The sequence below is a fragment of the Hemiscyllium ocellatum genome, chromosome 29 (assembly GCF_020745735.1).
Source record: "Hemiscyllium ocellatum isolate sHemOce1 chromosome 29, sHemOce1.pat.X.cur, whole genome shotgun sequence".
Lineage (NCBI taxonomy): Eukaryota > Metazoa > Chordata > Chondrichthyes > Orectolobiformes > Hemiscylliidae > Hemiscyllium > Hemiscyllium ocellatum.
This window is the reverse complement of record NC_083429.1, coordinates 31,427,754-31,444,562: the sequence shown is the minus strand read 5'-3', so window position 1 is coordinate 31,444,562 and position 16,809 is coordinate 31,427,754. Positions and strand designations below refer to the sequence as shown.

Sequence of the window (16,809 nt, the reverse complement as noted above, 5' to 3'; positions counted from 1 at the left end):
AAAATACTACTAAGGCCCTGCTTCCCCAATCCAGAAAGCAGTCTCTGCATGGTGCAAAGGACACATGGACCTGGTTTTACTTGTATTCTTCAGGTGATCCTACTTTCAAAGTACCTGCCCAGTACGATTGTTAGAAAAGTGGCACTTCGAATGCATGCACTAATATTTTAAAGGAATGTATGAGGATATAACATCTGTGTGACATGTATTGCAGGCCTTCATGATGGCCATCAAATTGACAAGAATCCTTGGGAATCCCCTTCTGATCCTTCCAATCACATAGAACCCTTCAATGTTTCACAATAAACACAGATTGTTCAGTCACCCTGAAATATTTGAAGATAGTGTTTACCTGCAAGAGATAGCAGTTCATGCAGCTTTTCTTGACAGACCATTGAACTAGAGGGATGGTGGACACACGAGCTGCCATTCAATATCTCCCAAACTTGAATGTAAGTGCGCTTCTTTGAGAAGCGGACACATGCAAAGGCTTGATGTAAATACAGAATGCTGTATGCAGGCCAGATTCTCGCACAATCAATGGGCACTTTGTTTATGCTCAGTGCAGTCCACATCAATGAGCAATGCCTTGGCCGTAGTTTCCGACATCACAGTTCAAGGATCCGTGACAACAGAGGGCATCTTCATTCAGTGTCAATAACATATGAGAGAACAGCAATTCTTGGTGATTGAAAGCTTTTATATGCTGGGGCTGTATGAAGAGCCAGTCACATGGGTGTGACCTCACCAGATCTGACAGCAGGTATTATATTGCAGCAGACATTGCAAGAATACAAGTGAATATGTAGTAATTTTTTAAAAGGTGGTCGCTCATTTACAAGGACATTTGACCTTGTTTGCCCTCTATGTTTTCTTCTTCCTCCCTCACATTACTTTCAGATGCAGGCCCGACTTCCACAGCTGGGGTACAGGTAGCTTGCTTTGCTGTTTGCCTGGTTAACTTTGAAGACTTAGGCAATTGTATCTGAGGCCTCTGGCCTACAAACAGCATTCGGCCTAGATGCAAGCTGACCGTCCTCAACGAGAAATGCTGCAGGCTTTGGGATCACAGGAAGGAGTGCTGGGGAGCAGGGGTGGAGGTTAGACTGGAGTTTCCTAAGAAACAGCTTCTGGTGTAAATCTTTCTGTTTGGTGCTCCTCATCCTCCCTCGGGCTGCCTGTTAACACCAATCTGAGAAGGGATGCCTGGATCAAAGTAGAGGTCTCTTGAACCCATGGCTCCAGCAACAGTGTGGAGAAAGTGAGGACTGCAGATGCTGGAGATCAGAATCAAAAAGTGTGGTGCTGGAAAAGCACAGCCATCCAGGCAACATCCGAGGAGCAGGAGCAACAGTGTGCACGTCTGAGCACATGTCCAGCAGCCACTGAGCCTCCTGTTGGACCTGAGTCTGCAAGATGACCAAGTCACTAATGGTTGACAGGACATCTTCTACCCTGGGATTGAACAGATGCAAGGTCTCCAGAACCCTTTTGAGTGCCAACAACCTTGGTTTTCATTCTGCAACATTTCAGTGGTGTGTTCACCAAGTCATGACCCGAATCTAACCTAAACAGAGTAATCACTGCACTGAAAGTCTCCATCCAGGTGCAGGGAACAGGTGAAAGCATTGTCAGTGCAGCTTGTTTGGCCTAACCCATTTCCACCTCAGAGATGAAACGAAGCTGGGAGTCTCCAGCACTGACCTTGAGGAAATTCAGCAAAAATGATGGGTAAAAACTGGAGGAGATTAAGAATGAGTTAGTCCCCATAACTGGAGAGCAGCACAGAACAAAGGAGATAACTGGGTTGGCTGTCCATTGGTGTATCGCCAACACAAGTGGTCTTATTCATCACTGGCCAGCTCCACTATCTTCTTCGCATACAACGTAAGGAGCCTCATCTCCGCCACTCCCCGCCTGTTCTGGAACTCTGGTGATTATGGTGGTCCAGTTAGTCCTGAAAGGAAACAAAGGGAGGGACGGAGTATAACAGAAGTGGATGCAAATCCGACTCTAGAGACTACACGTCATGGCAGAAGTGAGCGAATGCTGCAATGTCAGAGTGTCATCTTTCAGATGAGACACTAAATTGAAGCTCTGTCTGAGATCTTGTATGGAAGTAAACGATTTCACTACTTCAAAGAACAGCAGGGAAATTCATCACATATCCTGGCCAATACTTATCCCTTAACCAACATCACCAGATTATCCAGTCATTACGGGATTGCTATGCTTTTGAGAGCTTGCTGCATACAAATGGCCATCAAAATTTCTATTTTACAACAATTAATCCATGTGAAATGTAGGACTGACTGATTGTGAAGTTGTCTAGGATGTCCTGTGGCAATAAATGCAATTTCTTTCTGTTTCTTCAATGTCCATATCATTGGAAAGTCGATAAAGTGTTTCACATGATTTAATTATTATGCAAGTGAAGTGGCTGTTGTCGAATATTTTCTTATACTCAACTGATCGCAGCTGGGGCAGCTGCATTTGCCCTGGTGTGCTAATTCGTCCTATAAAAGGTGAATAAAATCCCAGTGTAGTTGTGTTCTTCATGCGTTGAAAGCAGGCTATAAAATTTTTAACACTTCACCAGAGGGAGCTAAGAGCTATTTTCACACATTAGTTTATAAGCGGTGTGTGATATTATAACCAGCCACAAAGATTTGGACGAGCTTCATTCATACAAAATGCAAAGAAATGCTTAAATGCTTGCTAAACTAACAGCAAGGTAGATAAGCAGGAGGCAGCACCAGGAGTTGGAGAAGTCGATGTGTCAGGTGTAACCCTTCTTCTGGGCTGGGGGTGGGTGTGGGAGGTGCTATAGATAAAGAGGGCAGTGGGGGCAGGGTGGTGAAGTGGCGATAGGTGAAGACAGTAGCCAGTACGACCTGGTTGATCAATGAGAGGAATGAATCTGGTTGGTGGCAGGGAGGGGGAGGAGTGGAAGGGAGGGAGAGGGGCTGGGAAAGGAGTTGGGGAATGGGAAGGGAGGTTATTTGAAATTGAAGAACTCAGCGTTGAGTCCTCCGGACTGTAGGCTGCCTAGGCAGAAGGTGAGGTGTCGTTCCTCCAATTTGCAGCTAGGTTTGTTGTGGCAATGGAAGATGCCAAGGATGGTCATGTCAGAACGGGAGTGGGAAGGCAATGACTGGGAGGTCCGTTTGGCCCCTGCGGGCCGGGCCAAGATGCTTGGTGAACTGTTCTCTAAGTTTACGTTTGGTCTCCCCGATGTAGAGCAGACCACATCGGGAGCACCTGATGCAGTAAACTAGGTTGGAAGAGAGGCAGATGAACCATTGTTTCACCTCAAAGGACTGTTTGAGGCCCTGGATGAAGGTGAAGTGGGTGGTGTGCTGGCAGGTTTTACATCTTTTCCAGTTGCAGAGGAAGGTACCTGCTGGATCAGTGAAGTTGGTGGGGAGAGTAACACAAATCAAGGAATGGTACTTGCAGAAGGCAGAGAGGGTAGGGAGGAGATGAATGGGTGGGGTCTGGTTGGAGTTGGCGGAAGTGTTTAAGGAGGATGCATTAGATGTGGAGACTGATGGGATGGTTGAGGAGGACAAGAGGGACTTTGTCTCGATTACGTTTGGTGGGTGGGGGGTGGGGTTAGAATAGAGGAACGGAGGTGGTGTTGTGGACGGCTGTCTGGATGACAGAGGGAGGAAAGACACATCGTTTGAAATAGGTGAACAGCTGGGATGCTTGGGAATGCAATATCTCCTCATCCAAACAGATGCGGCATAGGCGGAGGAATTGGGAGAACGGGATGCAGTTCTTGCAGGATACTGGGTGGGAGTAGGTGAGTCTAGGTAGTTGTCAGAGTCTGTGAGTTCATCATAAATGTCCATTTGGAGACTGTCGCCAGAGATGGAAATGGCGAGGTCAAGAAAGAAGAGAGAGGCGTCCAAGATGGACCAAGTGAATTTGAGGGCGGGATGTAAGGTGTGGATGAAGTCAATAACTGCTCCAGTTCAGCCTTGGTGCAGAGCTCTGCACCGACGCAGTCATTGATGTAATGGCAGAAGAGTTGGGGCACAGTGCCTGTGTAGGTACTGAAGAAGGACTGTTCAACAAAGCCGACAAAGAGGCTGGCATTGCAGGGTCCATCTGAGTGCCCATGGCCAACCCCTTGATTTAGAGGAAAATGGAGGAGTAAAAGAAAAAGTTATTGAGGGGGAGGATCAGTTTGACAAGGTGGAGGAGGGTATTGATGGAAGGAGACTGGATGGGTCTGTTGGATAGGAAGAAGCAGAGGGCCTGCAGGTCATCCTTGTGGGATATGGACGTGTATAGGTACTGCACATCCATAGTGAAGATAAAGCGCTGATGTTACTATAAGAGGTGGAGGGCATGGTTGGTTTTGTGGATGTAGGTGGGAAGTGTCCGAGCCAAGGGGGAGAGGATGGTGTCGAGGAAGGACGAGATGGGTTTGGTGGGGCAGGAGCATGCAGAGACGATGGGTCGGCCGGGGTAGTTGGGCTTGTGGATCTTAGGGAGCACACAGAACCGAGCAGTGCAGGACTGGAGGGGACTAGGAGATTGGAGGCAGCGGAGGGGAGATCACTGAAGTCTATGAGGGCACGGACAGTGCAAGTGATTTTGGCCTGATAGGTCACGGTAGAGTTGTGGTCAAGGAGGAGGTAGGATATGGTGTCAGAGAGTTGGCATTTAGCCTCTGCGACATAGAAGTCCATTCTCCAGACTACCACCGCCCCGCCTTTGTCAGGAGGTTTGATGGAGAAACAAGTGTGGGTGTGGAGAGAGTGGAACGCTGCATGTTCGGGGGGGGGGGGGGGGAGGAAATTGGAGTGGGTGAGGGGGATGGAGAAATTGGGGCAGCTGACGTCACATTAGCAGTCAGCAATGAAAAGGTCTAGGGTGGGTTTGACCAAATGGAGGAGGAAGGCTGGAGGTGGAAGAAGAGGTTCTCAGAGGGAAGTTGGAAGTTTTTCTCAAAGAAGGAGGCGGAGACAGAGGTGGTGGAAGAAGAGCTCCATGTTGTGTTGGGTGTGGAATTCGGTGAGGTGGGGGCAGAGGGGTATGAATGAGAGCCCTTTCCTGAGGGCAGACTGTTCAGCTTCAGAGAATTCAAAGTTGGGGGGGTAGTGAATATGTGGCAAGGCTTAGGGGTAGGGTTTTGGGGGTTGCAAGGGGGTTGAATGGGGGTTGTGGAGAGAAGGGTGATGGCATGTGATGGGTAAGGGTTAGATGGGGTGTGGTGGGGGGAGTGGGTGTGGGAGAGAAAAGGAAATTGAGAAGAGGATGGGCTGGGGGGAAATGAGATGAAGGAGGAGGTGGAGGGATAGGGTGCATTGTGGGGGTGGATAGATGAGGAGGGAGAGCTGGTATGGTGTGCTGGCTGCAGGTAGGCAGTAGGACCCAGGGATTACCCTGGGAAATGGAGTCAGAGTCTTGCTAGCAAAGTGGGCGGGCCCAGAATCTGGAGGGAAGTAGAGGCCAGTCCAAGTGTTTTTGGTGCCAGAATCCGGGGCAGTGTTCCTGGAGATGTCTGGAGTGGAGACGGAGGTTATGGGTGAGTACCTGGAGGTCCCAGTAGGTGGTTGCAAAGGCACGGGTACCTACCTGGAAACGGAAGTGGCATCCGAGCCACAAGTCACTTTGGACTGGAGAGGCCCAGTGCTGGATGAAGTCTCCATGTGGGGAGTGGCAGTGGCAGTGGGGTCTGGGCCTGGTGACAGCTGGAACCAGGGCTCAAATTCCAAACAATGAGCGAGTTCTCCGACGGGAGGTGAGAGGAGCAGAGTTTTGCAGACTTTCGATTTTTTTATATCTGTTATGGAACTGAGAAACTTTGTTGAGCTGGTGGATTCTGCATTGGATGTAGAATTGTAGAAGTCCCCCACATGTTTGAGAAAGGGAGGCCTTGAGCTGGGGGATGGTAGAGGAGAGGGCATGGAGGTGCCTCTGTGTCACCGAGAGTGTGGAGTGGAGAATCCGGAGAGAGAATTGCTCGTGGAGGCGCTGGAGGATTGCAAGTATAGAACATCAAAGGTGGATCCAAATTTGGAGAGTTTAAAATGTATCTGCAGGCCTTGAGGAATGGGATGGTTGCAAAGACAGGTGCTCCTAATGTGGTCTTCGCTGCATCGGTGAAACCAAATGTAAACAGAATACAATTTTCCGAGGAACTCAGCCGGGCCTACAGAGGCTGACTGGACCTCCCAGTCACCACCCATTTTAATTCCCCATACCTTTTCTGACATGACCATCCTTGGCCTCCTACATTGCCACAACAAACTTAACTGCAAATTGGAGAAACAAGGCCTCATCTTCCGCCTTGGCAGCCTACAGCCCAAAAGGACTCAATAAACATCGAGTTCTCCAATTTCAAATAATCTCCCTTCCCATCCCAGCTCCACCCCCTCCCTACCACCAACTGGATTCATTCCTCCCATTGACCAACCAGGTTGTACCCTCGACCTGTCTTCACCTATCCCCACTTCACCACCCTGCTCTCGCCATCCCCTTTACCTGCACCTCCCCCTTCATCTAACCCCAGTCCTGAAGAAGGGTTACACCCGAAACATTGACTCCTCCACCTCCTGATTCTGCCTGGCTTGCTGTGTTCTTCCAGCCTCCTGCTTGGATTCCAGCATCCAGCAGATATTTTGTCTCAAGCTAAAAGCAAACTGCTCTTTGCAACTCCAGCCATCACTATACTTACCACGGGTAACTGAAGCAGCAGAAAATATCATTTACTGAAGCCAAGCCAAATAGAAATGGACAACCTGAATTGAAAATAAAGTTCAAACGAAGTGAACATACCTTCACGATACACGTGATGATCACCTCCCCAATGGTCAAACCAGCCACTCCAGTACTCCATCACCATCTTAGGCTTCCCAGGCTACAAAGTGAGGAAGTAATACACAAATATTTACTGCTCAGAAGGAAATCACTTACACACAAAGACAATGTTTGAGAAGGATAGACAACAATGGGAGCATCAACATTTGAGTTAGTGGTAACTACTTATAGATTGTAGGCTCTGCTTCCCCAGTTATTAACTTTCAATCTGCTCCCTTTTCCTTCTCCTCATCATTAACGGAGTTAATTCTGTGGTGAGAATATGTTATTCCTCGTCCCACTGGTTATTTCCCAACTGACAGCTTAATCTTTGAATACTGACTGTGGATGGCTTTCCAGCCCTGATGCAAATCTGTGGAGTGAAACTTCACACAAATGCAATGTGTGACTCTCTGCATGCAGCTTTGGTTAGCAATCGATAGAAGCTGTGTTTACCCAGGGCTCTGAAATTATCAAAAGCATCGATACCATTATCTGGCTAAGACTAATGTAAGAGGAGAAAGTGAGGACTGCAGATGCTGGAGCATCAGAGCTGAAAATGTGTTGCTGGAAAAGCGCAGCAGGTCAGGCAGCATCCAAGGAACAGGAAATTCGACGTTTCGGGCATAAGCCCAAAATTTCCTGTTCCTTGGATGCTGCCTGACCTGCTGCGCTTTTCCAGCAACACATTTTCAGCTCTAAGACTAATGTAAACCAAGAATCCAACCTTCTAGATTATGTAATTTTCTGAATGTTGTCCCACTACATCAAGTTAAAATGACGAGTTCTATAATATAAAACCACTAAATTAATATAACAGCTGTATCCTGCTTATGGTGTTACAGCTGAATAGCCTTCTTGTGAACAAGAACTGCTGGTGATTCTGCTTTTCACTTTTATACCTTCTCTCGATCAATCTTTGTTTCTTTGCTTGTCTCATTACTATCATCTTTCACTATCAGCTTTTTTAGAATCAATGGATATAGAAAAGTGACAGCACCAGAAGAAACCATCCAATCCATTTTTATGTTGTTTAATCTCTCCTGCCTCAAAGGTCACATGGAAGGTTATCACACACGATAAAAGCACACTGTAGGAGATAACATATTAACAATGGATAAAGGATTGATGGGCTAAAAGGAAGGAGAGAGTAAAGATAATTGGGATTGTTTTCAGATTGGCTAGTTATGGCAAGTGCGGTGTCACAGGAATCAACTACTTATAATCTGCATCAATGACTTGGACAAACAGCCAAAGGCTGTTGCTACCAAGAGGAATGGGAAAATAAGTTATCCAGAGAAAGTAAACAATGTGCAAAGGGATCCAGAGAGGTTGTGTGAGTGCCCAGAACTTTGCCAGATGGAGTGTAATGAAGGCATTAACTAATGAAGAAAGGATGGACAAGTTGGGCCTTCACTCACTGAAGCTTGGAGGAAATGAGAGGTGATCATATTGCAATTGAAGAGATTGTGAGGAGTCTTGTTTGAGTGAATACCTGGGAGAAGGTTTTCTCGTGTGGGGATACCACAGGAAGAGGACATAATTACAGAATAACAGGTCAAGACAAAGATCAAGAGGATGATTTTCTCTTAGAGGGTCGTGAGTATATGGAATTATCTTCCCCAGAAAGTAGTGGAAGCTGGATCAGTTATTGAATGAATTTATTCAAAGGCAGAGAATTTATTCATTGGTTTTGAGATGCACAATGTGGTCAAGACAGGACAGCAGAGAGGAGACCACAAGCAGATCAGCCATAACCTTATGGGATGAGACAAAAAACTGTAGAGGCTGGAATCCAAGGGTGACATGCAAGAGGCTGGCGAACACAGCAAGCCAGGCAGCATCAGGTGGTGGAGAAGGTTACACCCAAAACCACAACTTCTCCAACCTCGGTGTGCCTGGCTTGCTATGTACGCCAACCTCCTGCCTGTCTACCTTGATCTTATGGAATGGCGAAGCAGGGTCAAAGAGCTGAAGGACTGACCACTCCTCTGTCCCAAGATCACTGACCCTCCTCTGTATTTGTCTTGGCTCCTGGTCTGCTGTTTCCCCAGCCACTGTCCTTCAGCAGATTTAGGAACAGTTACATTCACAAACACTTCTCAGTTCTGACATAAGTGTACCAACTTGAAAAGTTTCTCTCTCCACAGCTGTATTAAAACATTCTACTGTTGCTCTAAGACCCTTCTGTCAGCACTTCACTGACTCAGAACTGAATGACTAATGTAGCTGTATAGCTGAGAGCTGAACTCTGTTCGTGAACTCAGTCATGCAGTTGCCTGAACAGTGCCTGCAGTCCCTATGCTCCACCCAACTTTTTAACAATGGAATGATGTGCTATTATGTTAATTCACATTCAAAGTTCAAGACACGGTCAGATTTTTCCACAACTAACAATCTTGAGCAAACAAGGAGAATATACAAAAATAATCTTACTGCTAGACTTTTCATAAGTGTCATTCCAGAATCCAGCTTCTGAAAGTTGATAGTTGGTAAAGCTGTAAATGCATCAAAATGGATTAGCACAAACAAGCAATTTATTTTACCTCCTAAATTTATAGCTTCAATAGGAACAATTTACCATGTGTATAATGTGGGGTTGTCTGACCACTTCTAGTCGCCCTATTATAGGAAGGATATTACCAAATTGGTGAAGATTCAGAAGAGATTTATCAGGATGTTGCCAGGTATGGAAGGCTGGAGTTATAAAGAAAGACTGGATAGGCTGGGACACTTTTCACTGGAGCACAGGAGGTTGAGAAGTGATCTGATAGAAGTTTATAAAATAATGAGGGGTACAGAGTTAATGGCAGTTGTCTTTTCCCTGGGATAGGGGCTTTCAATACCAAGGAGCACATTTTAAAAGTGAGATCAGAGAGATTTAAAAAAAACAGGCAAATTTTTTACACAAAGCATGGTTCACACGTAGAATGAACTTCTTGAGAAAGTGGTAGATGTGGGTACAATTAATGTTTAAAAGACATTTGGATAGATACATGAACAGGAAAGGTTTGGAGGGATATGGGCCAGCACCAGGCAAGTGGGACCAGTTTAATTTTGGATTATGTTTGACCTGGATTGGTTGGATCAAAGGGTCTGTTTCCGTGCTGTAGGACTCAATGATTCTATACAGCAGAGCTTAGGCTGTAAACTGAAATTTTGGGATCACAAATTGGGAGGCAACTCTGATCATTGTGAAGTTCTGATCTAGTTTGTGAGGACGCTGCTCCTTTAATAAGATTATGTGGTCCTTGGTTTATTTTCCAGGGAGGTCAAAGACACAAGTTCTGATGTGTCTGATTTGGATAGGTTTTTAGAGCCAATTTGAATATAGCTAATATACACTAACTCAGGCAAAAGGCTTTCAAGTTTAAAACAAAACTTGTACAGTGACAGCCAGTTCTCCCAGCTCAGTTTCTGTCTGGTCTGGGTTGTGGTAGTCTGTCTGTTCAGAGCTGCTGGTCAGTGGGTATCCAAAACATACAGCTACATGGAAGCAGCTAATGGGTGGCACAATGGCTCAGTGGTCAGCACTGCTGCCTCACAGCACCAGGGACCCGGGTTCAAGTCCCAGCTCGGGTGACTGTCTGTGTGGAGTTTGCACATTCCCCTTGTGTTTGCGTGGTGTTCCTCCCACAATCCAAAAGATGTGCAAGTTAGGTGAACTGGTCATGCTAAATTGCCCATAGTGGAAGGTGCATTAGTCAGGGGTAAATGGGTTTGGGTGGATTACTCTTTGGAGGGTCGGTATGGACTTGTTGGCCGAAAGGCCTGTTTCCACACTGTAGGGAATCTAATATAAAAGATGTTCCATGCTGAATCTCTGACATCTCTTCTGTCTCTGCTTTTACCTCTTTGCCAAGGGGGTGTTTATGGGGACTGCTGCAGGCATTTGGAACAGTGTCTTTAAGTTATGATAGTCAGTTGGGTTCCCGGATCAATTAAGCTATTCCGTATTCTGTGCTCTTTTGCTTGTGTTGTGTTTCATTCAGTACTCTACAAATAAATTCTGTCTTGTTTAAAACAGAGGTGTTTTGACCAGCTGCATCACTTCTGAAATATCCACTTATCACCTGCTCAAAACAACTAGAAAAGTTAAGGTCTGGGCTACCTTCTTGAAATATTTCAAAGGGGTCACAGATTAGGGGCTCTTTGTGGGATTTGTTCTTTAGTTCCAATTTGGGATTACGGTTGCTGGACGTGAAGGCAGCGAGTGGTAGGTGGCATTGTCTTTTGTTCTGGGTGTTGAATTAGGTTGGTTCAAACAGTGCTTGGGCTAAGTAATGGCTCTTTCAGTAACTGAGAGTTTTCTGGGGGTGGAAGAAGTGGCCTTGAGGGTTTTACAAAAGGTGAATAAGACCAAGCTGCTGGAATTAGCAGACACTCTGGAGTTGGAGTGATCTCCTTAAGAAAAGGAGATGATTACAGCAATAGCTCAGCATTTAAATTTGCTTGAAACACCAACAGAATCTTGAGAGATGGCTAAAACTCAATTGAAAATTAAGCAGCTTGAGTTCGAGGCAAAAGAAAGGAAGAGGGCCAAAGAAATGAACCGTTTGAATTACAATTAAAAGCAAAGAGAAAAAAAATTGAATTGCTTTAGCGAAACAAGAAATGGAGAGCGGGAGAGAGCAGAAAAGAGCAAAGATAGGGAGTTTAAACTTCAGAAAATGGCTCTTAGACAGGAAAGTCAGCTCCAAACGATGGAAATGAAGCTGAAGATAAGCCTAATGAGGACGAGCAAACCCATGGTATCCAAAGACCTGGTGAGAAACTGCTGAAATATATTCAAGCATTGCCTAAATTTGATGAGAAGGATATGGAAACCTCATTTGAAAAGGTGGCTAAACAAATGCAGTGGCCAATGACCATGTGGGTTTTGTTGATCCAAACAAAACTTGCAGGTAGAGCTAGTGAGGTATTTGCATCACTATCAGTGGAGGTATTTGGGGTATATTGTTATGAAGATGTGGGCATACTGTACCTTTGAGAGAGTTAAAAGCAACAGAACTACCTGATAGCACCACTGGTTCTAAAAATATATATAATGTAAACTTTTGGTTCAGTAGTTAGTGTAGCTGGTTGCCTGGAGACAAAACCAGACTCGAATTAGGCCAATCAGTTTAATTTATACCTCCAAAGAAACACTCCAATCAAGCTTGAATTGAGTATATTAACAATCTTAAAAGCCAATGATACAATGTGGTGTTTTGGAGGTATAAGACCAAGGAAAATTGAACAGTTGGGAGGAGAACTGCCATGCCACCAGCATGTAGAGACGATCTGAAAAATTGCTCTCTTAAAAGGTACCTTTATCGATCTGTGACCTGTGAAGCATTATCACTAAGAAAAGACGACAGTAACATCCAAATAGGAGATTCAACAGCTGGCTGGTTTTGAAAACCCGAATTTTTGATAAATCTTAATCAGGGGTTTTTATCAGACTAGTATTGTAGACGGGAAAGTAAAAGATAGGTTAGAGGAAGGAGTTGTAAATAGTTGTTAATTAAGTATTCTCTGTTATACTTTAAGAAATAAAGTTGAAAATGTGTTGCTGGAAAAGCGCAGCAGGTCAGGCAGCATCCAAGGAACAGGAAATTCGACGTTTCGGGCATAAGCCCTTCATCAGGAATGAGGAAAGTGTGTCCAGCAGGCTAAGATAAAAGGTAGGGAGGAGGGACTTGGGGGAGGGGCGATGGAGATGTGATAGTTGGAAGGAGGTCAAGGTGAGGGTGATAGGCCGGAGTGGGGTGGGGGCGGAGAGGTCAGGAGGAAGATTGCAGGTTAGGAAGGCGGTGCTGAGTTCGAGGGAATCGACAGAGACAAGGTGGGGGGAGGGGAAATGAGGAAACTGGAGGAATCGGAGTTCATCCCTTGTGGTTGGAGGGTTCCCAGGCGGAAGATGAGGCGCTCTTCCTCCAACCGTCGTGTTGTTATGTTCTGGTGATGGAGGAATCCAAGGACCTGTATGTCCTTGGTGGAGTGGGAGGGAGAGTTAAAGTGTTGAGCCACGGGGTGGTTGGGTTGGTTGGTCCGGGTGTCCCAGAGGTGTTCTCTGAAGCATTCCGCAAGTTGTTAATTTTTACTTGAAATAGTTGTTAGCCAGTTGAATTTTCACAGATTACTGCAAAGCATAAATCTTTTCTGCGTTGCCAATTTAAATTAAGCAGGAGGGTTTACCCTGAGTCCTAACAGTATGAGGTGAAGAAAGTCATTTTAAGTGTGTATGAGCTTGTGCTAGAAGCCTACACACAACGTTCCAAGAATCTAAGAAGGGACCCGGGTCAAACCTACATTGAGTTTGAAAAATCAAGCAAACTAATTTTAAGAAGTGGATTCGAGCATTAAGAATATAGCAATGCCTGTGATGCTCTTAGAGAAACGATTAATTTGGAGAAGTTCAAAAATTCACTTCTTGAAGTAGTGAGAACTCATGTGGAAAAGCAGAGAGTTAAAACGGCAAGATTAGCATCTGAAATGGCTGATCTTTATGAGTTGGCCCATAAATTAAAGTTTGGCTTCCAATATCATTTTCAACAGAAATTCAGGAAAGAGAGATGCTCATGTGGAAAAGCGAAAGATCTCTGTGAAGATCATAAGGATAACTTAGCATAGGGTAAAAAGTAAACTCTTCAAGGTGTTGTTTAAGAGAAGTTTAAAAAGCTCCTGTGTGTTCACTGTAATAAAGTAAGCCACACAAAATCAGTGTTGGTGGGTTAGGAAAAGCACTGGGAAGGCAGATATAGGAAAACAGGATAAGCCGGTGAATCTCGTTGGAGTGGTAACAAAAAGCACAGTGAAGGCTAAAAAGCTGCACCAGAATATACAAGTTAGTCGGAGGTTAGTTAATGAGGAAGCACTAGATCTTCTTAAATCATATACTTTATACTCGCAGGTATAAAGTATACTCGCATAGGCCAGAAGCGGAGAGAGATACAGTATCCTGTTTATCTTTGATGTTGAAAGATGAGGAGATGTGCACCTCTGAAGGACTATTGCTAGAAAACATGCTAGTAACTGGAATTTAGTGAGACAGAAGCACTCAACTATAAAGAGTGAGGTTAGAGTGTTCCGTGAAGAGTGGAAAAGTTGTGGTAGGGATCCTGGACAAACTCTCAGCTCCAGGGATATAATTTGTCCTTGCTAACGACATAGCTGGTTCACAAGTAGGAGTGCTGCCTACTGTGGTTGAAAAGCCAGTGGAAGCTCAGCTAACAGAGCGACTGCAGGACGGATATCCTGGGATTTTTCCCGACCGTGTGATAACAAGCTCACAAAGTCACCAGTTGAAACAGTTACACGAGAGACTATCGTAACTGCATTGACTTTACAAAGATGGATGCATACCTGATTCCGCACTTGGAAAACTGCTGAAAAGGTGACCCTAGCAATTCATATTTCTTAGTTGGACTTGCTCAGAAGGATACTGGCAGGAATGTTTGTCCAAAAGAGTGAAGACAATTTCGGCTTTTGTAGAATCGCAGGGAATGTATTAGTTCAAAGTCTGAATAGCATGCCAGCCACATTTCAGAGATTAATTAATAAAGTCATTGTCCGATCACCCAACTGTGTCGTGTACATATAGATGATCTGGTGATTTTTAGTCACACAGGGAAGGTTCATTTGCAACATTTATAAGAATTGTTTAATCAACTTTGGGGGGGGGGGGGCAGGCTTGGTGATAACCTACCTAAAAGTCAATTTGTCAAAGCCCAAGTCACTTCCTGAGCCTGGTTATTGAACATGGACAAATGGCTCCAAGGGATGTGAAAACAAAGGTAACTGGAGAATTTCCCATACCATCCACAAAAAGAGCAGTACTATGATCCCTGGGAGATTGAGTGGATTTTATTGGAAATTACTACCAAATTTTAGCACTGTGTCTGCTCTATTCACTGAATTACTAAAGAAATCAAAAGTTTCAGTGGACTATCAGGAGGCATGTGACAGCCTGAAATCTGTGTTAACCACTGCCCCAGTGTCAGCTACACTTAATGTTGCAAAGCCATTCAAGGTGGCTATCAATGAGAGTGATGTGTCGGTGTGCTCTTACAGGAAGATGATGAAGATAGAAAGACTCATTGGATATTTCTCCAGGAAATTGAACATTCATCAGCAAAAATATTCAACAGTTGAGGAAACTTGCAGCTTGGTGTTGGCGTTACAACATTTCAATGTTTATATTACCAGTAACGATTCTGAGACAATATACACTGTTCATAACCCACTGAGGTTTGTGGAGAAATTTAAGGACAAAAATTCCAGATTATTTAGATGGACCTTATTGTTACAATTGTTTAATTTGAAAATTGTGCATTTGGCAGGATAAGAAAACATGATTGCTGAAGCATTGGTCGAGACTTAGAGAAACAGAGGCATTTATTGATGGGAGTAAAACAGACTGTAACATAATTTAGTGTGCATGCTTATAGTCAATGGAATGTATGTAGGTGTTGTAGTGTAGTAAAAGTGTAAGATTAAGGGGTTATAAAATGAAGCCATCTTTGGATATTGGTAGTTCACATTTTTTTGTTAAAAAAGGGGGAGGTGTGATTATGCTGCCCCTTTATCAAGATTATGTTGTCGTTGGATATTTTTCAGAGGGGTCATAAAGACACAGGTTCTGATTTGTCTGGTTTGGATGGGTTTAAGGGCTAATTTGATTACAGCTATCAGACACTGCCTCAGATGAAAGGCTTTCAAAGTTAAAAAAACTTGTACAATGAAAGGGGAATGGCCAGTTCGCCCAGCTTAGCTTTTCTCTGGTCTGATTTGGTTTGGGTTTTATCAGTCTGGCTTTTTGGCGCTGCTGGTCAGGTGTTAGCTGGGAATCCAAAAGAAACAGCTACATGGAAGGTGTTCCATGCTGAATCTCTCTTGTAAGAACCTGTGTCTGATTTTACCTTTTTGCCAAGTGGCTGTTGGGGTAGTCTGTTGGGTTTCTAGATCGGTTAAGTTGTTTTGTTCTCTTTTGTTTGTGTTTTATTCAGTACATTGTAAATAAATTCTGTTTTGTTTAAAACAGAGGAGGTCTGACCAGCTGCATCACTCCTGGAATATCCACTTTAACCTGCTTAAAACAACTAGAAAAGTGAAATGTTTTAAGGGAGTGTGCTCTGATCCAGAACAAGTTATAACAGCTATACTCCCTAAGAGACTCTCATATTCTTAGTCACCTACAGTAGAGGTTTCATTTAGGGTTTATAACAACCTTCAAGGCTGAAGATGGTGCTGCAGACAGGAAAGGTTTAGAAAGCACTAATGCATAGTCTAGAGGATAAGATGCAGGACTCCAAGAATGCGGAAGATCATTTTGCTCAATGAAGTTTATGTTATTTGAATACTTTTAGACCTATGGTGTTATGCACAGGTATGCATGCATGATTATACTGGTTGCTTTCCCAAGGCAGTGGGAAGTATAGAGGGACTCAATGGATGGATGTCACAGCACTTATTATCACACTACAGTCAGTGCATCACATCAACAGCACGTGCAGAAAGCTGCAAGAACATGCCAAGTTGAGTAGATTATACCAAAATATGTTTATTCAGACTTTTGGGAACCTCACCTCTCACTCCCACCACTTCTCAACACCTAGTTAAGTGGTTGTTTAAATGTTGGTGGATAAGGATCCACCAGTCAGGTTAACTGGTCACTGAACTGTGCTCAGCAACATATCAAAGAATGGCTATCACCAATGCTGTGAAGTTCAAAAAGGGATAGTATGTTCATGATCTCTCTAACTGCAAAGAACAAGACACTGTGCATCTTCCAGTACACACAAGAGGTGGATAAACAATCTATTGTTAGGGAATCTGGCAAAAAGTCTAAGGCTGTGTGGACAAAAATTTTAATGAATCATCTGAATACAGCTGTTTATAATGCCATGCTACACAACACCAAATTTTCTCTCTCAAAACTGATAGATCATACCTAAAAGATATTTTACTAGGTTTGGTGCTTGAAAAAAAAACAAACTGAAGCTGCTTTAT

At 44.3% G+C, this 16,809-nt stretch overlaps 1 protein-coding gene across 2 annotated transcripts in view; it reads right to left on the bottom strand.

The window, feature by feature from the left end:
• The window catches only part of LOC132829482 (beta-galactosidase-1-like protein 2), an 89,211-nt gene that overhangs the window by 30,416 nt on the left and 41,986 nt on the right, over positions 1-16,809 (bottom strand). For both annotated transcript variants that reach the window (XM_060846688.1, XM_060846689.1), the window contains exons 8-9: positions 9,253-9,314; positions 6,796-6,877 (exon numbers count right to left, since the gene is read on the bottom strand). In XM_060846688.1, the coding sequence (XP_060702671.1) occupies positions 6,796-6,877; positions 9,253-9,314 (144 nt within the window). The remainder of the gene's footprint in view (positions 1-6,795; positions 6,878-9,252; positions 9,315-16,809) is intronic.